This window comes from Aythya ferina (genome assembly GCF_964211825.1).
Source record: "Aythya ferina genome assembly, chromosome: 3".
Taxonomy (NCBI): domain Eukaryota; kingdom Metazoa; phylum Chordata; class Aves; order Anseriformes; family Anatidae; genus Aythya; species Aythya ferina.
The window spans coordinates 84,631,024-84,658,727 of NC_140298.1; the positions used below are offsets into that span (position 1 = coordinate 84,631,024).

Sequence of the window (27,704 nt, forward strand, 5' to 3'; positions counted from 1 at the left end):
GGAGAGAGAGGAGCTCCTTTGCCTCTTACATTTCCTCCCACCTGCATTTGGTCTAGTGGGGGGCAGCAATTGTAGGAGGTCCAGCCTTGTCCTACTGGGCTGAGCTTCAGCAAACCCTCAACTGCATGAAGTTCAACAAGGCCAAGTGCCGGGTCCTGCACCTGGGGCGCAATAACCCCAAGCAGAGCTACAGGCTGGGAGAGGAATGGTTGGAAAGCTGCCAGGCAGAGAAGGACCTGGGAGTGATGGTGGATAGTCGGCTGAATATGAGCCAGCAGTGTGCTCAGGTGGCCAAGAAGGCCAACGGCATCCTGGCTTGTATCAGGAACAGTGTGACCAGCAGGGCTAGGGAGGTGATCGTCCCCCTGTACTCAGCTCTGGTGAGGCCGCACCTCGAGTACTGTGTTCAGTTTTGGGCCCCTCGCTACAAGAAGGACATGGAGGTGCTTGAGCGGGTGCAGAGAAGGGCGACGAAGCTGGTGATGGGCCTGGAGAACAAGTCCTACGAGGAGCGGCTGAGGGAGCTGGGCTTGTTCAGCCTGGAGAAGAGGAGGCTCAGGGGCGACCTTATTGCTCTCTATAGGTACCTCAAGGGAGGCTGTAGCGAGGTGGGGGTTGGTCTGTTCTCCCACGTGCCTGGTGACAGGACGAGGGGGAATGGGCTTAAGTTGAGCCAGGGGAGTTTTAGGTCGGATGTTAGGAAGAACTTTACCGAAAGGGTTGTGAGGCACTGGAACAGGCTGCCCAGGGAAGTGGTGGAGTCACCATCCCTGAAAGTCTTCAAAAGACGTTTAGATGTAGAGCTTAGGGAAATGGTTTAGTGGGGACTGTTAGCGTTAGGTCAGAGGTTGGACTTGATGATCTTGAGGTCTCTTCCAACCTAGAAAATTCTGTGATTCTGTGATTCTGTGATTCTCTCTGGATCACCCCGTGGATGATGTGGGACCTGTGAGGAGATAGCATGTGCTCTGTCACACTTGTAGGACATTAGCATACTCGAGCTCTGTGTAAAGCTGGTTTGGTCTGGTAGAAGATCAATGGAAAAAAAAAATCAATAAAATGTGGCTTGATCCAGAGGAAAATGATATTTCTGTTCCTGTTATTAACCTGAAAATTTATATTTACCTGAAAAGTTATATTTTCCTGCATTTTTACTCATTATAAAAACCTCCATTTATATTTACAACATTGACAAAATAAAAACAAAGGGCACAAAGTGAAAAACAAAGGAGCAGAACTACAGCTTCCTGTCTTTTAATTTTTGGTTAAACTTTTTGGCACATGAGGAGACCTGGGCTGTTCTTCCACAGCTAATATCACCAGATGGTATAATCCTGGGTAAGCTGCTTGCAACTTTGCACGCTGAGCCTCCCCTACTCTATTTAGAAATATTTAATTGGATTAACCTCAGTAAGATTCCTTATTGCTATTCCGTGATTAAACTTAGTTCCTTGGTGCTTTCTCTCCTACCCAGAAAATACGTAATTATTTATTTAAGTGCCACAGGTCAGAGACTGAGAAACTCCTCCTGCATACTTTGTTCCTTGGCATAGCTCAGAGATTTCCTTACTTCACCAGGTAAAGGGTAAAGGAAATATAGGTTTGTCCCTGTCCTTGCCTAACTTTCTGTAGCAGAGGCAGAAATTAAATAGTGCCAACCACATTCTGTACGCATCCCCTCCCCTGCACCACTGGGCAACAGGGGAAACTGCCACTTCCACTTGTGTTCACCCCGAAATATTTTCCAGGTGCAAGTATATGATCTGACTTCTGGTGGTTTCAAGTCACTCAGAAGCCGTTTCTTGGATAGCACGCAAGCACGTTGTTCGCAGAAAGCAACACAGACAAGCCAAAGCATGGGGTGACCTCTACAGCTCCAGCCAGGAGACAGAGAAGCACCGTGGGCTTGTGCAGGGGCTCCTGCGTCACACAGCCAGCAGCTCACATGAAGGGAAAGGCGAGCCCACCTGCAACTTGAGCAGTGTGGGGTACTGCTGTGAGAAGCTAAGGGGAATTCACGTGTGGTCCCTCATTACAGAACCACCTGGAGTTTGATCTTAAAGTCTTTACTCACATGTGCAAACAGCAAGAGGTTTGGAGTGACATTTCTTTGAGTTGCAAACACCACATCCCTGACGCATAAATCTTTCTGTTGCTGTAAGTTTCGGCTCCAAACAACGGGGCATCAGAGCACCTTAAAGAAAAAGTTGCTGGATTTTTTTTTTTTTGAAGGCAAAATGATTTATTTTTTCCACAGCCTTCTACCTAGAAAAGAACAAACTATTTTAAGTTAGGCTTTCCCTCTTTCTTATCCTCTCCCCTCCCAAAATGCATTGTGGAGGTAGACACCAGACATATCATCCAAAAAATATGTGGTTTAACAAACATGGAAAAAACAAGAAACTGGGTTTTAGTAACAGTGATACCAAGCAATTTTATCAACTGGTTTTGCCCAATCTTGTAATTAAGACATAAGGCTGAAACACATGCTCTAAATTCATTAGAGAGAGGTTGTATCAGTTTGCTCTAAATAATAATCTTGATGGATAAACATTGAGCAGATATGCTAAGTACTGAACTACAGCAAGAAATGGGTAAATGTGCGTAGGTGCCTCTAATCTGCAAAAATGCTCATGAAACGGTGAATGTTCAATTAGGGGATTTACCTGTGATGAGCAATTCACATGTTGAATTAGCTATGCACTACAACAGCGTTGTGTTTTTTTTTATGCACAGTTCAGTGGAACTAGGCAAACTACTGCAGAGCTTCGTTAGAATCGTGCAAGACTTCATTAGAAGGAGTTGCCCTCTCTGCCCAGGATAGCTTTGATTCCAGGAAGTTTTTCTGTAGAGTTTGCAAGCTTCCAGGCTGAACTTTGAAGTAATGCTGTTGCTCTACTTTGGCCTGTTGTAAACCATTCCCACGCCAGTGTCACCTGTCCTATCTATGAAGGAGCTATTCTCTCCGCAAAACAGGAGGGCAGAGGTAATCCTAGCTTCGTTAATCCCCAATTATGATATGCATGCCAAGCAACCAAGGTAGCAGAACAGATCTTGCTTCTGCAATCTCCACACGAATCTACCACAATAGCAGAGGGTGCAGAGATTACTTCCTCCCTGCATCTCTAGGGATTCAATTTACCATAGAAAGAGAAAAGAGAGAGACTAGATAGACACCTGCTCCGACAGTCAGTGTAACGTACCTGCAAAAATAGTCCCAGGAGTGCAGGGACTGTAAGCAAATATAATTAGAGGAGTTAGGCCCTGGTGTGTGACCAGGGATTACTAGTGACTGCTATTCCCGATGAAGGAATTTACAAGCCACACAGGCACTAAGATACAAACGCTACTGATGATCTTGAAGCACCATATGAACAGGCTGAAGCTCATCCCTCCATTTCACTCCCCATCGCACTGAGGTGAATTATGCCCCTCTCCGGATGCAGTTTTCATGGTTATAGGTGATGGCTGTGCTGCCAGATCCACGTGCCATTCCAGAATAGAGATGCTTTCCTGCTTGGTCAGGAGGATGACTGGTTAAGGGCACTGTTGGGGCAGGCAGACTTGGGCTTACACTGCCCTGCCTGCCCCCACAGTCAGGAGCAGCACGGACGGTGCCCTCACAGGTACACCTGCAGACCAGCTGTATGGTAGCCTGGAACTGCACCTATAAGAACAGAAAGGCATACAGATTCAGAGGACTCATGAATAAAAGCTGAAAAGCTATTACTGAGGGTGTCAAGGAGAATAAATTAATGTGCAATCCACAAAAACTACCCACTCCACACTTTGTTGATACCACTCCAGAGCCTCTATCCCAGTTTGCATTCTGCTGCCTCTATCGTCTCAAGATTCAACCTTCTGCTCCACTTCTCTATCACCCGTGCACACATACACAGGTGTACATGCTTACTGGAGCACACAGCCCATGTGGTACTTTCATGATAGAAATCTAGTTCTGCACTCTGTGTTGATAATGATTCAGCCAGAATCGCTGCCTGCAGGAAACTGCACGCTGACATCTCAGCTTTCCATTTCTGGCCACTCCATTCCTTGCTGCCTTGCAGATCTGTCCGTTGCCAAGAGCCTTGTTTTTGTTGACATATTTCATGCCTAATAGTTTATTTTCCCTCCGCCAGGCCCTTCTAAACCCTTTGACACTTGAACTGCAGACACTGTTCTGTGTTTCTCAGCAGATGATGTGACACAAGGCAATCTCTTTGATACTCATTCTAGTTGCAAACTGAAACCATCCCTGAAATGCAGCCACTTCTCCAAGTGAATATCACAGCTGCTCCTCAGTGCGCACATAAATGACTTTATTTAGGCCAGGAAATGATAGGATACTGTAAACTCACCAAAATTACAAAGGGAAACCTATGAGGGCAGATAGAATTGGCCTCATCAAAACACGTCAAGCCAGTGCAGCTACTGACCTTCAGTGCAGTAACAAACTCCATGGAATATTTAATGACTGGGAATTCCTTGCGTTTCTGCCTTGTGTTTTCATGAAATTTCATGACATGCTAGTAGGAATTAGCCATATGGTTAGTGTTTTGCTCTCATCTCCTTTCAAAACAAATCCATTCAAGCAATGTATACAACCATAAAAGGGAAAAATGGCAGAGCTATAGAATGAGAAGACCAAGGATATCTGGATCAGCTGGGCACTGGTCTTTTTAGTTTGTCTGACTGCTTGCTGCTCTCCAAGCCAGACGTGACCCAGCTAGGATAAAGTTGTACATGTTGTAATTAAATTTCTCATGTTGGTCTTTCAGTCTTCACCTTGTCCACTGTGGGCTATTTCCTTCAATCCATCTTCAGTTACCATGTGAAAGCACCTGGTTAGCTTTCTTACACACAACATCTATTCTTCTGATGAGAGAAAACTTGAAAGGTAAACATATATTGATTATGAAGAGGAGTTTATCAGTATTTCAGCAGCATTACCACTTGAAAAAAAAAATAAATATGGTTTTGCAGTGGAAAAAAACAGCATTCTGTAAATCTGGTCTACCAAATGAAGAAAATTCTCCTCTAAAGAGTATGGATTAGAAAGCACACAATTTGCGTACTTTTGGACAATAAAAATTACAAGAACACAGCTAAAATCAGAAATCTACGACCCCTAAGAAGTTCCCTGTCCCACACAGGGAATATGTGGCTCCACCATGAAAAGGAACTCCTACTCCATGCAAGGCAGGTCAACACACAGAGAGGTGCATTTGCTTGGTGCAGGTGATCCAAGTCAGAGAAACCTCAATTTTCATGTTCTAGGACCATGAGGATGGAAACACAACTACTTAGGGTGCTCCATATAGACTAGAGATGAAAAGACTGCTCTAGCACCTCCTAGATGTGATATGCTACTTCTTTCACCAGTATTCCTAAATCTACCTGGGCCTACTTTGATTTCTCTCCACCTGAATTTATAACAGTAATTTATAGTAAGCAGTTTGTGGGCCATGTTCCACAGCTGCAGAAATTACAGATGTGGGGGCACGTGACATGAAAAGACATTCCCTGTTATGTACACAGCAGAAATCTTACCAAGCTCTCTGTGTGGAGACAGGAGTAAATGATTACATCACTGTTACCAATAAGTGCTGTCACTGCAAAAAAAATGGGGAGTTCCTTCTCCATGAAATCAGTATGAATCAGAAGAAATTCCATGGAAAACAATATCATTTTTGAGATAAAACACATGATCAGCGTCACCCCCACAAACACAGAGTAAATCCACGTTTACAAAACAGATTACCATTTTCCTGGTGGGGGCTAGTTGTTTCCTAAAAACTAACAGTTTACAGACTCTTTAATTTAGTAAACGCTGGTAAATTCCCAGCATAAACCTCCTTCTCAGGAGGAATTTTTCTTGGGGAAATTCTGGCACTGTTAGTACAGGGCGAATTGATTTTCTCTCCACTTGGAAAACTAGATTGAATTTCTGGCCACTCATATAACACTCACGTTATTCCCCGTGCACAGACTCTGTGTTACGCAAAGGAAATGCCTTTCCTCTGCTTTTGAAAGTCCAGGAATGAATTCACTTCCTCATTGTCATTGAAAACGGCTGTGAGCTTTGACTGTGTCCAGGATTGTTAACCTCTTCGAATATGAGATATTGAAACCTATTCAATACTTAGCACTCTTGCGGTAAAACCCCACTTAGACTGTTTTGCCAGTGTTATGACAAATGAGATTAAATCTGACACCTACACTAATTATTCTAAAACAAGACTTACAGTAAGATTTACCAGACCCCTCATACAACTCAAATCTCTGATGAAAATAAAAGAGGGCATTAATGAAAGAGATGCTGTACATCTAGCAGAACTAATGAGCCTGATGACACAGAAGCAAGTGATGAAGTTCAATGGCCTGTGTTATTGAGGGGGTCAGACGAGATAATTACAAATATGAGAAGCCCACCAGAAACAATCATGATATCTGTATTTCTTGCATATTTCTTCTCTTTCCTCCACGTTCAGACAATTGGGGGGCAATTAAAAAATTATACATGGAAAAGAGTAACAAGCTTCATTCGGTATGATTCATGACTAAAGATTACCTTCACATGATCACTTTTTATTCACTTAGCAGTCCCTCCACAATTCCATTGCTAAGAGCTGTTGAGGAGTAGAGATATTTCCATCCCAGTAGAAAACGGTGTCAACAGTTCTCCCATATTAGTAAGGAATGATACAGAGTCATTCATTCACGCATTCACCAAGCACATGGAAATTAACCACAATTTAAAATACCTTCAAAGAGTGTAAGGTTGGCTTAGTAAGTGGAAACATGCATTAGAAAATTCATTATTGGAAATATCTAGAAAAATGAGAAAAGGTGGCACTGAATTCTTCCCATTTGGTTTGTGCAAACTGCATATATTCTGGGAGAAAATGAAAAGTTCAAGTGAGACTAGATTTCACTGGGAAAGGAAAGACAATATGGCATTTTCAAGACCTGTAATTTTGGCAAGTCTGCTGAACTGCAGGCTTATTGGTGACTGACTGCAATTATATGTTGAAACTGCTCAGGGAATAAAGGACAGAGGAGCAAGGGCTTTAATTTGGTGAACAGGCATTAGTTAGCTCCATTCCCCAACCCTTCCCGTTCACCCCCAGAGGGTATAGCTCTGTGTTAAATGCTTACTTCATATTTAATGTTAGAATAGCAGCTTATATAATCTCATCAGAAGGGAATCTACAAGAGAGGTAAACAGCAGTTGTTCCCATCAGACTACACATACACAAGGCATTGTCTTCACCCAACTATTTCCTTGTTAGCCAACTGCTGACTTAGGGATGCTGAACTGTTCACTGAAACAAGTAACTCAAAAATCCAGACTCTGCTTTATGGCTCCCTGCTGTGGTGTGCACTACACATTTAGCCAACACAGATGTCCCAGCCAAAGTATTCAGGTGAAGACTAAAATGGGTAGGCTTGTACTACCAAGACAGCCGCATGCATTAAGGCATGCTGACTACTACTGCTTTAGAAAGAGAAGACCATCTCTGTGCACAGCCCATCCCTTCAGAGCATTATCTATGCAGTCCTTTATGCTTACAGCCCTCAACCTAAATCAAAGACCATTACAATATTAATGGTTCACAGTTAAGTCTGCTACGCTTGGACAGTAACTCTCTTGAAGCAGAGACCACGGTTTGTAAATATGCGTAGGATCTATGTGTCTTGGTGTTAAGATACTGCAAATATAACAAACAAAATTAATAAACAAAAGACTTCGTCCTGAACAGTTTGTGGTCAAAACTAAACAAGTAAGATACAGAAAAGTGTGAGAAAAAAAAACACATCCTTACACTTGCTGTACAACTCAGAAGGCAAGGCACTAGAATACCAAGCCACAGCCCAAAATCCCACAGGAAAATTGTGGCAAAGTGCAGGCTGGAAAGTTATCAGGAACAAACCACTCCATTTCTGTACTATTTGCTAAGCATCTTCTCAACCACTGTGAGAAACAGTGCACTGAGCTAGCCAGGCAAGCCTTTGATTTGGCCTCCTACAGCTGTCCTAATTTTCTTCAATTTAGCCACAAGCCCTGCCTCAGCCTGTTTCACAATCCACTGAAAGCACTTTGCTCTCCTAGACAAAAACATTTTTGGTCTTTTGCTCATTTCTTGTTGGGGGCTTAGTTGAATTCTGTGTTATACACTGCAGAGGGTCAGTAATGCTGGGCTTTGCTGCTATCTCAAACGTACACACACACACCCACATCCCCGCACTTATCAGAGGCCCTGAGGCTTGACCCAGTATTGACAGATATCAGAAGAATGTATGACAGCTAAAAATCAAGTTGGAAAGATTTTACCTTTACCATGACAAACTTTTCACACTTTTCACAGAATCTCTAATATAACACTGCTGGAAAAGCACTCTGAGATTCCGGCTTGCCCACTACCTCCATGCCATGAGGCAGGACCAGCCATACTTCGTCTACTTATAGCTAATATAACCTGTTCTTAAAGACATCCAACATTTCCCTCCACAGGTAATTTACTGAAATGTGTCACCAGCCTTAATGGTACGATATTATTCTTGATCTTTAACCTGCATCTCCACAAAAGTAGCCAGGACAAGATCTGAACTTTCAGCTGCTTTGGATCCCACTGAAATACCAGCCCTCTTCTGACATTTCTACCAGCAGCATTAACAAGAAGAAAATACAAAAAAAAAAAAAAAAAAGGAAAAGCAGGGAAAAGCAGAGGAAAAGAAGATGGAAGCTTGGGATAAGTAGGAAGCTCTACTTCCAACACAGCCCTTGCCACAAAACATGTTAGAAGTCTCTTTGGGAATCTGGAGTTTCTCTTATTTTATTCAGATGAGTGTATGGAAAATTCACAGAACCAGTTCTGCTCTTTCTATCTAAATGGCAGAAAAGAGTTTTGGTAATTTCTTTCTTTCTTTCTTCTTTTTTTTTTTTTTTTTTTTTTTTAAACCATCACTACTTAGTTCAGTAGTTAGCACCAATTTTCTGTCTGATACAGGTTTAAGGGATTTTCCTCCCTGTTTCTCCTCTATACTGACAGGCCCTTCTCATCACTTCTCCGCCAGGAAAAGAAGTAATGAAAGGGCTCCTGGAAGACAGAAGTGCTGAACTCAAGCATGACCTCAAGCACTGCTATTGCAATAGAAGGGATTTCCCTTTTATGATCCTTTTCCTCCCTTCTAGATGAATCATGCCTCTTACAGAACAATCTGATACCAAAAGACCTGGCTAGTGATTGAGCTATTAAAGCCTGAATGTTGCTATCATAAATATTGTCACAGTCATGATCCTGTGATAGACTGCGACAGAAGTACTATCTTCACAATGAGCCTTTCCTTATGCAACCTCTAAAACATTCAGTGACGATGTTCTGAACACACCGAGGTCTTGGTATAACCTACAGAGCATAAGCTCCTCCTTCTTGCACAGTACAGAGAAGTGAAATAATTAAAAAAAAAAAAATAGAGAAACAAAGCTGAATGGGGCCTTGGGAAATTAACTCTTACTTCCCAAGCACCATAAAAAATCATCGTTGATTGATGTGCACGCTGTTTACTTAAATACCCTCCAAAGATGGCTATTCTGCAGCTTCACTAGGCAGCCTACTCTAGGGTTATACTAATTTTGCCACTTCTAAGTTGCTGGATGTTTTTCCCCCCCTTATGCCTAGCCAGAATATAGGTTGCTGGAACTCAAACTCCCTATTTCTTATCCTGTCTTGAATGGCAAGGACAACTTACCCATTCCCTACGATAGATATGTCTATGTATACATGCGCAGAAATATGCATCATATATATGTGTGTGCATATATGCACACACTTCAAAGAAAAAAAATTTCCCTGTCTTTATATATATATATATGTGTGCGTGTTTATATTATGATATAATGTTTATATTTGACAGAAACAGTGGGATAAACTATGGTGTATAATTACAAGCAGTATATCTGAAAAGAGGAATGTATATTCATGTATTTGATAATTATTGATGTTGTTGATGTTTTTAAGCGTATTGCTGTATTGCCTAGGAGATCCGGTTAACAAGACTGAACTTCATTTTGTGCTGTGCAAACTCAGATCAAATGAATTCCTGCCATCCTGCTCAGACCTGTATGATAAACATCAGCCTTAGCCACGTGCAATCAGCGTTTAGTTTATTAAGGAGTAAATAGTAATTATGAATATTCAGATGTGCTTAGAGTAACAAAAATAAGCTGTTGCCATTTCAGTTGTTCCTCAGACTCGCTATTTCCCTCGCAGGCTCTCAGCTAATACCTGCAGAATACGTGTTAGTCTCTTTACTCACCCTTATTTTCCTTTCCAGGATCAACAAACAAACAAAAAACAACACAAACAAAAGGAGCTAGAACCACTCCTCTATCAATTTGCTGTAGTTTTACATACAAAGCAGGGTATAAGTCAGCTCCTTTTTCCCTGCTTCCTACCTTAACTCCTCATTCCCACTCCACAGTAGAAATCACCATCACTTCAGATGTTCTCTGTGTAGCTAGCTGAGAGTCACAGAGAAAAATGGTTTGGGTAAAAATATACACACCTGCACTTATATACACATGTATAGCTGTTTTCTAATCAGATCACTTAAATAACCCAGTGCCTTGGCACACCCAGGGGGATAGGGAAAAATGTCCAGGAGCAGAGAAGAGCAAGTTCTGTTTTAAACTGACTTCACTGCTGAAGGAAGCATACTCGGGGTAAACCACACCCCAGCTGCTGCCCTAGTTATGCAAGTAATCACTCAGGCCCTCTCCCCTCAGGCATCCAGCCTCCCTGGATCTCAGTCAACCCTCAGACCATCAATCCTTAAGTGCGGAGCCTTACCTACCTAACTACTACCTTCCAAGGCAACTGAGAGGCTAGGCAAAAAAAAAAAAATAATCTTTTGTAATAAATCTCTCTAGAGAATGGGGTAAAAAAATAAAAATGGAAAGTATTATTATTTTTCCAGCTATGTTACTGCCTTCTTTTCTAACAAAGACAAAGGACAGCAGGCTACACAAAGTCTTTCAACACCAGGAAAAGTATGCTGTCACAGAACTACAGCATGTGGCACAAGAGCATGAGCTGAGCCAGCTGGTGCTAACGGAGGCGAGACAAGGGAACTCTTCCAAAATCCACCTTTCTATGACAGGAGTCAGGACTTAAGGCCCGATTTCAAGGTGTGGGGCAACCCCAGCTTCTCAAGTCAGTGGGAAGGGTGGACGCTCAGCAACTGGCAGGAGTTCAGCATCAGTAGGGGTAGAGTCTTGTAAGACCACAACAAACTATATTGTATTGTATTTTATTTCTGCCTGCCTTCAGGTTTCAAGCCTTGTGGGCAAGGCACTGCCAATTTCCACCACAGATCACATCCATACGTTGTACCTACAGGCCCAAAGTATTGTATTTTATTTAGTTTTCCCATTGCACAGACTTTGGGATACTGTTTGAAGGTGTGAATTAATGGATTGCAAGCATGAAATTCAAGGATTGCTACAAACTGCCAGGCGTGGACAGGAGCTTACCAACCTGCCCTGAAAACTACCACCAGCCTTAGTCTGAGGTCCTGACCCACACCTGCACTGGCCTTGCCTTGTGCAGGGCTGGATTACAGCCCGTTAACACCTCCTAAAATACCAGTACGGGGATCTAAGTGATTATGTATCAAGCGGATAACCCCTAATTAACCAAACTGAAGTCAGCAGTGGCTACTGACACACACAGAGCCAAAATGGCGGAGCACAGGTAGCCTCAGAGGGGCTTGAGTTTGTGTGAAGGCTTGGAGGAACAGCACCACATGGGGCAGCCGGGTAGGGCCACCACCATCAGGCAGGGGGGCGCGGAGCCTTCCCCATGCACCACAGGGTGAGCCTGAGCCCGCCCGGCCGAGAGGGGGAGACACAACCGGGGGCAGGCTGCGGCCGGGCCGGGCAGGGGGCATGGGGCCGGGGCCCGGCTGCGGAGCGCCGGGGCGCTGCGGCGGCCCCTGGCGGCGGCTGCTGGGTGCTGGGTGCGGGCGGCTGGCGGCGCTGCGGTTGTCACATGTCGGAAAGTCCCAAGCGCTGACGGTGGAAATCCCCGCTGGTTTTTTTTTTTTTTTTTTCTTCTTGGTGTGTGTTGTGTTGTGCTTTTTTTTTTTTTTTTTTTTTTTTTTTCTTTCGCCCGGTCGCTGAAACAGAAAGGGGAAAAAAAAAAAAACACCAAGAGGCTGGGCTCAGCCCTTCATTCCGCGGCAGAAGCAGCGGCGGCGGCAGCTGCAGCTCCAGCGGGGAGGGGGCGGCGGAGGCGGCGGCGGAGCGGCCAGGGCACCCCGGGCAGCCCGGGCAGCCCGGTCCCGCTGCCGGCACGGCCCCGCGGGCTCTGCGGGCGTGGATGGCTGCGGGGCTCGGCTGCCTTCCCCCGCCGCGGCCCGGCTGCTGAGCAGCACGCAGGGGCAGCACCTCCCGCAGCAGCCCGGCGGCACCCAGGTGAGCGCTGCCCCGCCGGGGCCGGGGGGGAGGCGGCCGCGGCTTCGCCCCGGCTCTCCGGGGGCTGCTGGCGGCAGCCCGGTGCCGGGCGAGGAAATTGTGCCCTCTGTTGATTGGCACGGCGCGGGCATTTCGGGCTCAGGGGTCCGAAATAGGCTGACCCCAGGCAGCCCTAGGGGGATAAACAGGGACGTCAGAGCAGCCCGCAGCGTTTTGTTTTCCTGCGTGTTTGGGAAGGTCAGAGCGGCACCGCTGGGGCTGCATTGGCCGCGCTCTGTATGGCCGGGGTATGGGGTGCTGGTGGCTTTTGTTTCAACACCGCTTTCTCAAACCAGGGTCTCTCGGCTCTTGCCTGGGTTGCTGTTTGGTGGCTGTAGATGGCACAGGCAATATTTTCCATGCTCGGAGGGGGGGGGGGGAAAGCGGAGCTGCAGCGCAGGGCACCGAGCCACACGGTTCTGGTGAACGCTCCTCTAAGCGCCGTACTTTTTGTTGCTTAAAGCTGGAAATAACCATTCAGGGGGCCATGTCAGTAGTGCTTATTCATCTGCTAAGTCTTTATTTGGCTTTAAAAAAAAAAAAAAATCAACCTATTGACTCAATGACTCTACTTACGTAACGAAGGGATTCGATGTCCTGCTCGCCTCTGAGCAAAGCAGAGCGGTGTTTATGAAGAAAATTAATACGTGGTTGCTTATATATTTCTTAAATCATCCGTACATTTAACTGAAGGATTATGTGAGCGGTATGTATGAAACTGGGGGGGGCTGAGAAAACATGTTGTTTCTATTTTCAGCTCGTTTATTCTTAGGGAAAACGTTTATAATGTACCATTTTTATTAGGGAAAGGAAAGCGTCCCCACGTGTTGTGGGATGACAGCTCTGAGCACTGTTCCTGGTGCGCTGCCACGAGCAGAGGAAATAATACGGCGTGAATGACGCTGCCCTGCTTGGGCAGAGAGGGCTGTGCTGCCGTCGCCGTGTCTCGTCCATCACCTGCCTCTATTTCGGGTTTGACAGGGTGTCCACCGGCGGCGGCGGCCAGCTGGCTCTTGGCCAGGCTGCAGGAGGCAGGCGGCTCTTGGCAGCGGGAGCTGGAGGTCCCTCGCCCTGAGAGCCCGTCCCAGCCTCCGGAAGGATGGCTGGAGCTGGAGCTGGATGCTGTCGCTTACTAGAAACTTTGCTTTGTTTGTAGACAGAGAAGTAATCCGCCTGGACAGCGTGGAGAGTCTCTCCCTGTAAAAATAACTGTTCATAGCGTTAGCTGCTGTAGGGCATGGGAGCCTGGGGAGATGTGTGAATGTGGTCCCTGTGTTTGGCTGTAGCTAGCCGCAACGTTAGGGTGCTCCGAATAAGTATTTCGGGCTGTAGATAGTTTGAGGTTATGGGTTGTTTTTTTTTTGTTCTTCCTGCTGTAACCCATGAGGCCGGAGATACTGAAGAAAGGGATGCAGGGCAGTAAACATTACTTGTCCCACTGTGGAAAAATGCTGGGGTTTTTGAGCCAAGTGGAAATGCTTTTTCAGCTCTGTTGACTTACCGGTGAGTAATACTGGCACTGCTCTTTGCACCCCCACACGCTGCACTAGCACCTCTGTGCAGCAGCTGCACTGCTCACAAAACATAAGGAGCCTCAAGAAGAGTAACATAAGTCTGTCCTTGAGTACTTGCCCTGCTCCTAATACCTTATTTACCATCTTCAGCCTCTGTAAGTATGGGAAGGATACTAGCACATGTGTAATTCATTATTCAGGTTCTTTGTACTATCCCAGGCATCACTTCTCAGAATGCACGGGCTGCAGAAAGCTGAAATGGTCATTACCTGCTTTTTTTGGCATGTCATCAAAACAAGAGCTTGGAACGTGCTGAAAGTTCAATGGGTTCATATGGCATTACTGTGCAGTTATCAATTAGTCAAGTTTCCAAGATAATTTTCCCTTCCCTTGATCTTGCCTTTTTTTTATCCTTGCTTTCATTTAAATGCCTTTTTTTTTTTTTGGAACAGTGATGTAATTTCCTTCATTGTGAATAAATTCTCCTCGATATTTCAGTAAATGATCACAGTAAATAAGTGAAATAAGCTGTTCAGTGGCTATATCTGAGTAATGTGGACAGAATGATGGATGTGAGCTTTGAAAATGATCAGCTCTGTAAGCCTCAGTGGACTGCGTCCATTCTGTGTACTTTTTGGGCAAAGCAGCAACCAGAATCCCGCGCCTGGAAGTTCATTCTCAGTCTCTGCAGAAGTGATAGCACTGCAGTGCAAGGATGCTAACATGTCAATAAGAAAATCCTTTTCTTTTTTGTTTCAGATTTCGTGTGGGAACATGGCTGGCCAACATGTCCTTCCTCAGGCTTTGTATCAGAGCAATATGCTGAAAGCTGTGAAGATCAGAGAGAGAACACCTGAAGATCTGGTCAAACCCCCCAATGGAATAATTCACCACTTCAGGACTATGCACAGATACACCATAGAAATGTTCAGAATGTGCCAGTTTTGCCCTCAGTTTCGGGAAATGCTTCAGAAGGCGCTGACTGACCAGGCCACCCAGACTTCACTGGAGCGCCAGAGGAAGCTGAACTGGTGCATGGAAGTCAGGAGACTTGTGCCTTTGAAGACTAATGGTAAGTTGTGAGCAGGTCTTTGTGTTGAAATGCCAGTTGTGACTGGAAGGCAAGGTCTGGTGATGACCCAGCTGTAATATCGGTGCCCATGAGAACATGCTGACCTTGTTGGTGGTGGGCTTGGCTGCCCGGTGGGCTCTGCGAGCTCTTGCCTTCCCTCAGGGCAAGGAAATGTGCGATGCCCTTTTATTTTAAGGGTCACTGCTGGTCAGAGAACTTCACGTTAGCATTACTTTATGTGTATTGTGTCAGGCGCTGTAAATGAAGTAGCGCGAGTGCAGCGATATCTTAGCGGGGTGCAAGAGCCCATGTTGCCAAGCAGGAAAACTTTGCACATGACTGTGAGAACTGCTGGGCATTTCACGTTCGGTGCAGGAAAGATTTGGTAATGGCTATGACTTATGGTCATGCAACTCCAAGCTTGGACTCAGGATTCCCTACAGCATAGCAATGCCTCAAATGGGAAGGTAGACTGGGACGCTGAGGACACCAAGATTATGGGAAATATATATTCCTTGCTCAAGGAGCAGATGACACTGGGTGTGGTGGACCTTCAGCCTAGTTCAAGTCAGTACATTATGCTCTTAGGAAGCTTATTTTCCTCTCTGTTTATATATACATTGTCCGTGTGTTCCTAGACCACGGTCTTTTCTTTCCTGTTTGCACACAATTGTAGTTTACAAAACCCATGAAAACAACCACCATGCAGATGCAACTGCTGTGACCTTACTTAAAGAGCCTGATCCAAATGTACCCTTCTGTCACTGTAATTGAAACACTGACCTTTTGGTGGGCTTTTGTGGGCAGCTTCTGCTTTTGCATGAAATTCCTGTGGTTGTAATTAGTCTGTCCGTGAAGACTGGGTAACCTTGGACTTCCAGAGGACGAGAGTTGCAGGCAGTGCTTTGCAGGCACCAGGAGGGTGACATCACTCCAAGTGTTGTGTCTTCAAAACTTCACTGCAATAGATGCACTCTAACAGACCTACTATGAAAATGGACAGTGTAATTTATGTGTAATTTGTGTAATTTATGCCCACGGCATAGGCTTTGGAGTCCTGCATCTGATGTTAATAATTCTGCAGGGGTCAAAGCTTCCCTTACTGCTGCAAACACAATGTTCAGTGAACAGGTGCCTTGTGTTGTGACTCTAGACCAGTGTTATAACTGGGAACAATTTATGGACCTGGGTCCTATCCGCGAGTAGGTGCACCAGTATACAGGATGCTGAAATATTAGGGATGGCAGAGCAAAAGGGGTTAGTTGGTGTTCCCCCACTCCCCGTGCAGCCAGTGCATTGCACTTGGCTTCCGTCTGGTGCTGTAAGGTCATCAAGTGCTTGCGCAGGAGGAGTGGCTTTGGGAACCTGTGGTTTATGCAAAGTTGCTGCAGCTCTGCAGGAGGGAGAAGGCAGACTGGGCTGAAGGAGAGGATGGCTGAGAGAAGCCTGGAGAAGCCCTGTACGAGCCCAGAAAATTATGTTATTCAAACGAGTGGAAAAACTATGGTGTTTTTTTTTTTTTTCCTCCCACATGGCATGAAGAAAATTTTAAAAGCATTTGACTGCTTAACCCACAGATGTGGGAGGAGTATTAGTTCCTTCAGAGATGGGCTTTCTTCAGAAAAATCCACGTCTTTTAATGAAGGCTTTAGTTGTTCATATTGTTCAAATTAAAGAGATCCTTATGGGACCTTTTAATGTGTATTTTACCTAATATGTACACGAGTTGGTGGTGTCATTTCTCTTCTCACAAGAAGAATCACTGCACGCTTACTTGCAGGCATGTGAATGGTGGATAGAAAGCGGGCGGTAGGAGGTATAAAAATTGAAACTTTCGAAAAAAAATTAATTTAAAATCCCATCATCTATTGGCTGTAGCGATTTCACTTGTATAATGAATAGGCATTCATTCCAGCTCGCCCAACCACACCCCCCGGGAAAGTCCGAGGGAGGCTTCGCTGTGCAGCCGTGCGCGCAGCAGAACAAAAAGTACAAGTGTTGCTCAACTGCTAGTCAAACGGCGCCGGGGAATTCCAAGTGCTGCGTAAGGAATTTTGGGCGCTGCTTCTCAATAAAGAACTGAAAGTCAGCTCTGAGAGAAGAAGAAAAAAAAAAAAAAATCTTATCTTTGCTCTAGATTTTGCAAAGGGAAAATTTTAACGGGATTAATATGTCATCTCTCTTGTTCAGAAGGAAACCCAGTCAGGTTTTCAATATTATATGCTCTTCCCTGATGTTTTTTGAGCTCGAGTACACAGTCTGCAGACACAGTCTGCTTTGCAAGACTCCATTCAGAAACCAGAAGTCAGTGGTAGGAACCTGATATGCAGTGAGACCATAACAATTTATAAAATGTTAAGCATGTTTGCAAATGATACTTATTCAGGATCTGGTGTCTGTTGTAGGTTTTTCTCTGCAGTTTCACAGAAAAAATAGCGAAGTGTTCACAAACAATTTACTTGAGCTCATAATGCATGTAGCCTAATACATGGTTTTAAGTCTGGGCAGTGGAGTCTTTCCTTTTTTTTTTTCTTTTTTTATCTTCTCTCCCCATCCCAAGAAAAATCTAGCAGGTTTATCATGGCTGATGTCCTCTCTTCCAAGGAAATTAATATGATTTCTTAATTTTCAGTGAATCTGTTTACCACTGTATTAAACGCCAGGCCTAGTTTTGAATCTGAGGACAGGACAGTAATGGTTCTTGCTATTTCCCTTTCATAAAGGCTTTTGAAGAGGGTGGATAGAGGTAGAATTTGAAAGGGAGCCATAGGCATACTTTGTCACACCTTTCAATTAAGTTTATTACCTATTCAGATTCTCAGTTTCTTCCCTGTGAAACTGCAGAACTCTGCTTTTCTTCCTACATATAAAGAGGATTCCTTCAATGGAAGGAGTAGTCAAAATGAGAAGCAAATCATTATGCTTTTCATTTAGCTAATTTTAATTTTGTGCTTTAGAAAAGCAAATCTCTACATGGAATTTACAACAGCACAGCATACAGACAGCTAGCAGCTCTGAGAGGAAGGCAAGAGGTGTTCCTACAGTTGCTTTACATAAATGAAATAGGTACAGAAAGGGAAGAATAGGTCATTATAATTCGTTATAATTCCTCCATGCACAGACAAGTGCCAAGCTTTCCTATGCGGTGCTCGTCAGGGGAGGTGTTACTATAGGATATTATTTTTGTTTTTCGTTTTCTCAACCCTGTGCCATCAGGTGTGCATTTGTTTAAACACTGGTGAGGGAGACTTACACATTCTTTTGAACTTTTATGATGACTTGGTTGTGTTTAAAAGCCATTGCAACTGCTTGACATCTGCAGGCAACCCCAGAATTCAGTTCAGGAGATCAGTCCAAGTTAGTAAGATAAATAAGGAGCAGGTAAGTAAGATAGATAAGGGGCAGGTTTCCCACTGCTGCTGAGTACAGTTCACCAGCCAGTGCAGGGACAAGAAGCAGAGAGGGGACAACTTGTTTTCTTCCCTTGGGCAGAGCACTCACAGCTGCCGTCTTCCTGTGAAAAGCCCTCTGGCAGAGGCTTAGTGAAAAGTGCACGTGGAATATGTGGATGTGCTGCGTAATTAATTCCACATCCTTCTTGTTGGTGGGGTTTTATTTAAGCAGCCATGTAAAATCAACGTACTCTTTCCTTTTTCTTTCAGGTGATGGAAATTGCCTCATGCATGCTGCATCTCAGTACATGTGGGGTATTGAAGATATTGACCTCGTCTTAAGAAAAACACTGTTTAGCGCCCTCCGGGAGATTGATACACGGAACTTCAAGCTGCGCTGGCAGCGGGAGGCTATAAAGTCCCAGGAGTTTGTAGAGACAGGACTCCGCTATGACACCCGGGTAAGGCGGCCTGAGGGAACTGTGCAGTTTGCTGAATGCTTCTCAGGGTTGCCTTGCTGATTTTCTTTGAGTCTTTGGCTCCACGGATCCCGCTGTTTGTGGAGAGAGGAAATGCTGTTCCTTTGGAGGAAATGGGAAAATGTGCATATTTTGAGTGCTGCAGTTGGTTCCTGACCTCCATGTCTTTAAACCGTTGCTGACGGATGTTTCTTTCCTCAGAACTGGGAGGAGGAGTGGGAATACCTCATTGAAATGACCTCTCCAGAAACATCTGGGGCTCGAAACAGGCTTCCTTATAATGCGCTGGAAGAAATCCACATCTTCATCCTTGCTAACATCCTCAGAAGACCAATCATTGTCCTTGCAGGTGAGTTGCCCAGCAAGTCATCTCACATGAAGGGTCGTCTCAGTCTGTGCTCAGTCTGTGTTAGTGATCTGATTTTGCTAATTGTTGTTTTTAGGTAGGTGTATTTCAGAACTGGGAGTTTCAGCAATTGTTCTAAAACACCCAGAATGTTTTTCTGTTACCTATAGCACATACATACTTGTGCTTAACAGATTTTTTCCTTCTTCCTTGTGCAGATAAAGTGGTGAGAAGCTTAGAGTCAGGCTCCAGTTTTGCTCCTTTGAACGTTGGCGGTGTTTACCTGCCACTCCTTTGGCCAGCAGAAGAATGCTACAGATATCCAATTGTGCTTGGCTACGACAATATGCATTTTACACCTCTAGTGACCCTGAAGGACAGTGGCCCAGGTATTTTTCAAGTACTTCGTCTACTAATTGCATAGCCTCTTCAGTACTTTTATGCTGACGCAGCATTTAAAATATAATTTGGCTAATATTTGCATTTTAAAAGTTAATGTAAAAGACTTCTTCGGAATGTGTTCTTAAAATGTAAGCAGAAATAGCTGTGTCTGTAAACATGAATAGAAACTAAAAACTGTATTCAAAATGCCAGCTGAAAGTGGAGCACAGCTCACCTGCTTCCAGGCTGGCATCAAAGGGTGACCTCTGCTTCGCTGTGTGCCTCTGTCTCGCTGTGTGCTGGCCTCCTTTCCATGTTCCACCGTAAAAGTAGCTTCAAACAACACAGTCTCACAGCAGTGTGCAGCTGCCTAGCAGGGGCAGTGAGATACATTAAAAATGGCAAAGCATGTATCTCATCCAAATGGGTAACAGTGCTCTAGGTTCAGGCATCACCTTATAAAAAGGTGTAATAAACTAAGCTCTATGATACTGCCCCCAGGGAGAAGGCAATTGCAATGGGGACATTAAAAATTGCAGTAGGATGGGACTAAATTTTTGGGACTGATGTATCTGAATCCTCTCTTAATCACACTGTTTAGAAACCAGTTTGTCTTGCCAGCCAGTCTCTTGTCTGTCCAAAATTCAGCAGCAGTGCTGATATCTCCGTTGTGTTGTATCTTGTGGTTACTCCTGGCAGGTAAAATACCTGTGCTAACCCCTTGTGTTTCCACACAGAGATCCGGGCTGTCCCTCTGGTCACCAGCGAACGAGGCAGATTTGAGGATTTGAGCGTGCACTTTCTGACGGATGCGGAGGAGAGGGAAAAAGAGCAGCTGCTGAAGGACTACTTGATAGTCATAGAAATTCCAGTGCAAGGCTGGGATCATGGCACAACTCACCTAATTAACGCTGCAAAGTGAGTGTCATTCCTGTTTCCTCAGTTATGTTGGTTAAGGTGGTGGTAGAAGCCACGCCAGTCTGTGTGTGTGTGCCTCTTCACTATTTCTTTCCTTCCATGATAGTGCACGTTTGCCCTCTGCAGTATAAAATATTGGTGTTACCGTTCACATGGTTTTAAGTGGTATGGGCTTGAACCAGTCTCAAAGCCAAAGGCAAAAATGTATTTGGATTTAGCAGCATGAGCCTAATACGTTAGAAGAGTAAAGCCAACAGACTAGTTGCAGTGACATTTACGTTACTCGGGGAGTGGCTGAGAAGTAGTTACAACCAGGAACAAGTTCTGCAGAACTCCTGCACTTCATAAATTGCATAAAGTGCAGTGGTGTAATTTTGTCTGCACTTGGCAGTGTGTTCAACGTACAAATGCCTTGAAAGGTTGCATTCTTGCAGCGTCGCAGCAGGCAGGAAGCTGTGGCCAGTGGAGGAGCTGGCACCTGCCCTTGTCCCCCTGGCAGTTAGCAGTCAGCAACGTGTGGAGCAGCTGATTGCACTCACCAGCTTTTTTAATCTGGAGAGCAATGCCTGCCTATCCCTCCGTGACTCCCCGTATCCCCTGTCACTTCTCCCATTACAGCCCGTGGTGACATCTTTGTGCTGTCGAGTGCCACTGCTACACTGGGTTCTCGAGTATTACCAGCAGTGCTAGCTCCTCATCCTCTGAGCTATTGCATGATAAGCTGTGATGTGGGGTTTTCCCTGCGGTCAGGGTCACGTAGGGATTCTGTGATGGCTTCCAGCATTGCTTCAACTGAATTGAAGCCACCTAGTTTGTTTAAAGAATTTGACTGGTAGTTGCAGAGCCCATAGAGCAAAAAAAGGAGCAGATTTCAGAATGACTCAGTATTTCACGATACAATTCCACGGGAGGAAAGGTTTGTTCTGAGCATGGGCTGTGAAGAGGGTGGTCAAACACTACTCACAGCTCAGTTGGGCATTGGTCTTCAGAGGAATTTAGAATTTGAAGGGTTTTTCTTTTTATTTGAGAGATTATGTAGCCTTCCTGCATACATCTTTCATAGACAGTAAACCCTTACCTTGAAAATCCTTCCAAGAATACTTCTGCATTTAGCACTGTGAGACCATTTCTTTAGATGTGAAAGTCTCCATTTGACATCACTGAACACCTGCTTTTAAAATTATTTCCATTTACAGCAACAGTTAACATCCTGGATCTTCTAGCTGAGTAATATGGATGTGTATTAAATCTACATTTCCTCCCCACGTGGCCTGTATTTGTCTCCACCCCCAGCCATCTGCCCTTTTCAACCGGTGATATTTTTTTTTTTTGTCTGTCAGGTTGGATGAAGGCAATCTACCGAAAGAAATAAACCTTGTGGAGGATTACTTTCAACTGGTGCAGCATGAGTACAAGAAATGGCAGGAGAACGCTGAGCCTGCTAGAAGAGAGACCTGCCCCAGGGCCAGACAGGATCTGTCTTTCTCCCAGCTCTCCCTCTTACAGGTGAAATGTGAAACTCCGAACTGCCCTTTCTATATGTCTGTGAACACTCAGCCCTACTGCCACGAGTGCTTTGAGCGGAGGTCACAGGGAACCAAAGGCAGAAAGCAGACCCCTAAAGCAGCACCTGAGAAACTAAAAGTAGCTGGATCGGGCTCCTCCCGCGGTGAGGTCTGTGAACCTGGGGGATGGATGTCTAAAGAGTCCGTAGCAGGGCCTCGCTCCGCGCCTCCAACTGCTCCCAGCCTCTTCCTCTACAGCGAAACCACTGCCATGAAATGCAGGACCCCAGACTGTCCCTTCACCTTGAACGTGCAACACAACGGACTTTGCGAACGCTGCTACAATTCCAGACAGCGTGCTCCTTGTAACAATGTGGATGACCAGAGACAGGTAGACTATGCCACGTGTAAAGGCTGCCTGCAGAAGGCCAACAGGACCTTTAATGGCATGTGCAGCACTTGTTTCAAAAGGACTACAGAGCACTCCTCGAATGGTGGCCCTGGTTTTCTGTCCATGTGCCACCAGAGATCTACGTCTGACCCATCCCAGATGTCGCCCAGCCTCCTTCAGCATCCTTGCCATCAGGCTCCCAACAACTGTGAAGAGCCAGCACCGGCACCGCTGCCTCCTGCCCCACACGGGCCGGAGGAGAAGAGGGGAAGTAAACTCTGCAGGAAACCTGGCTGCAAGTTCTTTGGAACCGCTCAGAATGAGGGCTTCTGCACGCTGTGTTTCTTTGAGTACAGGGAAAACCATGGTAAGTGAGCTCTGTCAGATGTGGTGCAGATTGTGAAACTAAAGCTCAGCACACACTGTGCCCTAAAAAAGCAGGGGTTGGCAGAAACAGTGTGGAGCACAAGTAGCAGCGTGAGGAAAATATGCGTTTTTTGCCATTATTATCCCAGAAAGAGGCATGCAGTAACATGGGGGACTTCTGTGAAATCTGTTGTAAAGCTTCCCATAGTCTTTTGTGGAAGCAAAACGTAGTCAGTGAAGAGTCTCATTTAATGCCTTTCAACTGCAGTAATGTTTTGCTATGAATTTTCTCCAGTTAAACATCATAATAACTAGAGAAGTTGTAGGAATTGGTGGGGGAAATGGTATTATATTGATGCTACTGAAAACCAGCTGTGTTTGTAAGGCAAAGCTTTAAGGCAAACTTAAAAAGCTTGGTGTGAATTTCAAGATAAAACAGGTATAACACTCTGGAGTAACTACTGAAGTCACTTCAATAAATAAAGCAGGCAAAATTTGTGCAAATATGGAAAAAATTTGCAAAAAAATGTGCAAATACAACATGTGTGCAAGATAATACAGAATAAGTATTCTGTAGTGACATAGGAGTATATTATTATAATGTACCTTGAAGTCTTTCTTGGTAGTATCAAGTACATTTGTGCACATGTCAAGCCCATAAAAAAAAAAAAAAGTAACTGTCTATAAATCATGTCTTGAAATCTTCAACTTCCATGTTTCTGGTTGATTACACAGTCAAAGTGTCCTTGGGTACAGAGGGCAGAAGACGTGTAAGAGAAATAATGCTCACCTCTTTCATTGCTGACAAACATGCCAATACTGCCCTTTTCACATCCTTTTAAATTATGAGCTTGTGTAAATTTTGAAAAGCTTGCAAAAGCTTCTTTGCAGTGTTGGTCACAAGGAAAAATGTTTTCCTTACGACTGTGGAATATATAAGATTGCCTTGTGAGATTAATAAGTGTAAGGCATGTTAACCCATTTAGCTCTGTTCTGTTACCCAATGTGATTGTAACAGGGGAGGGTGAAAGGGAAGGAAGAGTTGGGAATATCACAGGCAATACTCTGAAAGCAGTGGTGAAATTCCCCTTGATTTCAGTGGAATCCAGTTTCTGTGCCGAGGGCAAGTTTTTATCAAATCAGCTGTTGGAGCAGTTCCTGGAAAGTGCAAGGACTGAGGGGTCTGTGGGTTGTCCAAAATCCATGCTTGAGGCTAGTAGATTTTTTTTTTTCTTTGTAAAATGAAGAGCTTTTCTTAGTCACTTTGGGTCACCCGATCTGTTGGGCTTATTCAAACTCCCCCTGTCCTTACTTTGCATTACAGACAGTTCTTTGCTACGCCATCAGAGGAGATCTCAGAGGAATTCCTCAGCAGCTGGTCAGCAAGGGAGCTCTGCTGCAGCCTTCCACAAAAACATGTCCTGCCAGCAGCGCAACTGTGGCACCCTGGGTAGCACCATGCTGGAAGGCTACTGCCAGAACTGTTTCATTAAAGCCCAGAGCCAGCGATTTCAGGAAGCCAGAAGGACAGAGGAACAGCTTGTGAGACAGCCCGAAGTAAGTATGAAGTTTGAAAATCTTGATTAGCGTGATTTTTCTCTTGTGAGAACAACTCAAAGCATGTTACAGGATGCAGCAACATTAAATTTTTCTAAGTGTCATGGGAAGACAAGTGCAAGGTATCTCATGATTTTCACCCCCTACAACTGAGCAGCACCATTGAGGTCGTTCTCAGTTTAGGGTAAGCATGGCTGTGTTCAGCTTTGCCTGACTGGAATTTCACCAGCAATTTCACTGGAAGCAATTGGACCAACAGTTGTTTTGCTGGCTGGAGAGAGATTTTTGTCCTTACCTTTAGAGCTGTGCAATCATGTCAAGAAACTTAGTCTGTTTCATGTTGCTTTTTTTCGTTGAGCACGTAAGTTTGTTTCAGGCTTTTTCACTTGATTTGTTTTGGCTCTATAATTGAGTTTTACCAAAGACAAAAAAACAGTTTTTCCAAGAAATGACAGTGTTTATGATGATCTTTGGTAAAGCCCAACTCAGCTGTTGGTATCACGCCCTTCAGAAGATGTGTGTGTCTTCCTAGGAGGGAAGCAGGGTTACATATACAACGCATTAGCACAGCTGAAAGAAAATGGAAATGCCATGCGTGTCGCCAGCATGATAACTGACAGTGTTTTTCATGTGTTTCTAGAGAACAGGACAGCGCAGAGATCTGCAGCGAGCAGCAATGACTAGCCAGAAGAGACAGTGTGCAGTGGCTTCGTGTCGGAACAACCTGGCCTGCAGGAGTGAGGATCTGTGCCAGGAGTGCCAGCGCCGCAGCCAGATCACGCAGCTGGGGAGTCCCAGGGAGCCAGCTGCAGACGAGACCCCGAAACAGCGCTGCCGAGCCCCTGCTTGTGACCACTATGGCAATACCAAGTGCAATGGTTACTGCAACGAGTGCTACCAGTTCAAACAGATCTATGGCTAGCGGGAAGGAAGAGTTGGTGAAGAAGAACGAGGTGCCAGCTACTTCCCTAACTGAAATGGTGCTATGTCCAAAACACTTACCAGTCCCGGGAGTGGGAGGTTGTGGGGGGGAATATAAGCTGTCCGCTCTTGTTCCTGTTTATTCCTATTCTTGGGAATAAGTATTTAATTCCTCTAAACACTGCATACAAGGACTGCTGAGAAGGGCTGGTTGCTTTCTGCACAGAGCTGTCTTTCACGAATAAGCTCCTATCGTGCTGTATTTAATTCTTGGACTTCCCAGTGGGAAGTTTGAAGCATTTGAATCCAAAGAGCTTCCTGCTTCTGCCTCTTTCACAATACCTCCCCTGCTCCCAGACAAGGAGCCACAGCTACTGTTGGAGGTGTGGGAACTCTGCGTTGATGTATATTGGTCAGAGGCAAGTTTCCTGAGTGAGGTCTTCCAGGACAGGCTGATGCATCTTGCAGTTGAAACAGAGGGTCTCTGAAGAAACTTGCTTTGGTTTCCTTGCTTGTGTTCTTGCAGAGCTCAACAAGGCTAGAGCTCCTGCAGGCGCTTAGGGCAGTAACAGTGAGTGGTTCTGGGTTTGCAGAGCCCTTGGCAAACTAAGCTGCACTGTTGAACAAGACCAGTAGTGGTCTGCTCCTTCAATACACTTAACCACCATTTAGATCCTTTTCCACAGCTGAAGATAGCTGGAAAGATAACATGATTACAGAAGCACCTTTTATAACTATGTATGTGATGGGAAAACCGAACCCTGCAATTCTGCTCTCATTGCCTTCAACATATTGAAAAACCCTTGAAGCCCTACATCTTAGGCTTCAGTTCTGAAGCCAAAGTAACTTTCTTCTCTTCCATGATAATTGTCAGAAATACGTATGCTGCTGTTCATACCCCCCACTCCCAATCTCTCACTTCTGTAATCCTTAATGTGATTCTGTTATCATGCTTACAGCTTGGAGCTTGGCAATAAGGTACTTCAGGAGCAAGATCTCACTCCTGGAGTTCATGCATTCACTTTTCATTCTGCAGTGCCTTAGCAAACTCACCTATACTGTTGTGCCTGATACCTGCTTCTCTCCTCTCCTTTAATACTTCTTAAGTTTTCAGCATCTGTTTTGCTGCTACTGTGTTGGAGGTGATAACCTCTTCTAATTTGCTTCTCAAGTTTAGAATCTTTTTTAGTTATTAAAAAAACAGGTTTCTAAAAAAGAAAGTTAAAATAACTCTTGACTTATTTCTGTTAAATTTTATATATTTTGTGAACATTAATGTGAACATAAGTTTTATTAAAATATTTATATTATTTCAAACAATGCAACTTGAAATTTGCACATCTAGGATTTTTTTTACATATATTTACTCCTGTGTTGAACTTTGCAAACTTAAATCTATGATTGAAAAACATTCTCTGATATAAAGAAATAAATTATTGAAGGATTGAGTTCAGTATTTTGTATTGATGAGAAGGAGCACAGTCGAGCATGGGCCACCCACTGACCAAAGGATTTCTGTCCAGGACCACCGTTCATCACGTCACTGATGCACCCTGGTTCAGGTCGTGTAGCCAAGCACTTTGAGGTGATGACTTGCTGTGTGTCTCCACGTACTGTCTCCTAGCTTCAGTGTCCTCTCAGGAAGAGCTCTTGGTACCTTGTGGGATACCCGTGCAGTCGGTGTGCATCAGGACTTGGCTCCTGGGGGTGGGTGCTCAGTCTCCTGTCCCCAGAGCGGAGTGTGGCAGGGTAAGGATGGGGCCGGACCAGGCTGTGAGGGATGCTAAGCCAGACTGACTTGACTTCCTTTCTTCATTCATCTACCAGTTATGCCATGGGTTCCCAGCTGACATTGACTGAGTGTCACCTTGGGTGGTAGTGATGGCCAAGAGTGACCCCCACGCATGCAGGGGCAGAGGCCCAGGCCAGCCCTGGCACCTCCTCTCACCATGAGCAGCAGGGAAGCCCTTTGCCTTGTGGTCGTGGCATCTGGCTTGCTCAATCACTCCTGAAAAGCAAGGTGCTAACTGCTTGGCTGAACGGTACTTGAAAGTGGTGTTCTCTTATCACAAACTTGTCTGAACCCAGCCACCCTGCCAGGGGCTTCCTGGGTTGTAACTCTCCCTCAGCATGGCATGAGGATTTTTCAGACCTCTCTCTGGACAGGCAATGCCGTTACACCACCGTGACTTCTACATGTTGCCCGTGGCCTGAAAGGAAAATGAGATGTGCCTGAAAGCCTCCTGGTGGGGTCAGGACAGGAGCCCCTTTCCTAAGAGGTGACCCTGGCTGCTTCCCCCCTCCTCCTGGTCAGTTGCTCTCTGTCCTGGTTAACCCTGTCACAC

General features: G+C 44.9%; 1 protein-coding gene across 3 annotated transcripts; it reads left to right on the forward strand.

The window, feature by feature from the left end:
• The first annotated feature begins 12,219 nt into the window (after positions 1–12,219).
• Positions 12,220–26,815, forward strand: TNFAIP3 (TNF alpha induced protein 3). 3 transcript variants are annotated; one of them, XM_084515951.1, is made up of 9 exons: positions 12,220–12,478; positions 14,791–15,103; positions 18,766–18,956; positions 19,176–19,323; positions 19,539–19,709; positions 20,439–20,619; positions 21,960–22,882; positions 24,206–24,438; positions 25,079–26,815. In XM_084515951.1, exons 2-9 carry the CDS (start codon positions 14,806–14,808, stop codon positions 25,358–25,360), a joined length of 2,427 nt encoding a protein of 808 aa, XP_084372077.1. In that variant the 5' UTR covers positions 12,220–12,478; positions 14,791–14,805; the 3' UTR covers positions 25,361–26,815. The 3 variants fall into 3 exon arrangements, with proteins under 3 accessions (XP_084372077.1, XP_084372079.1, XP_084372078.1); XM_084515953.1 differs by lacking the exon at positions 12,220–12,478 and adding an exon at positions 12,628–13,223; XM_084515952.1 differs by lacking the exon at positions 12,220–12,478 and adding an exon at positions 13,280–14,020.
• The last annotated feature ends 889 nt before the right edge of the window (positions 26,816–27,704 follow it).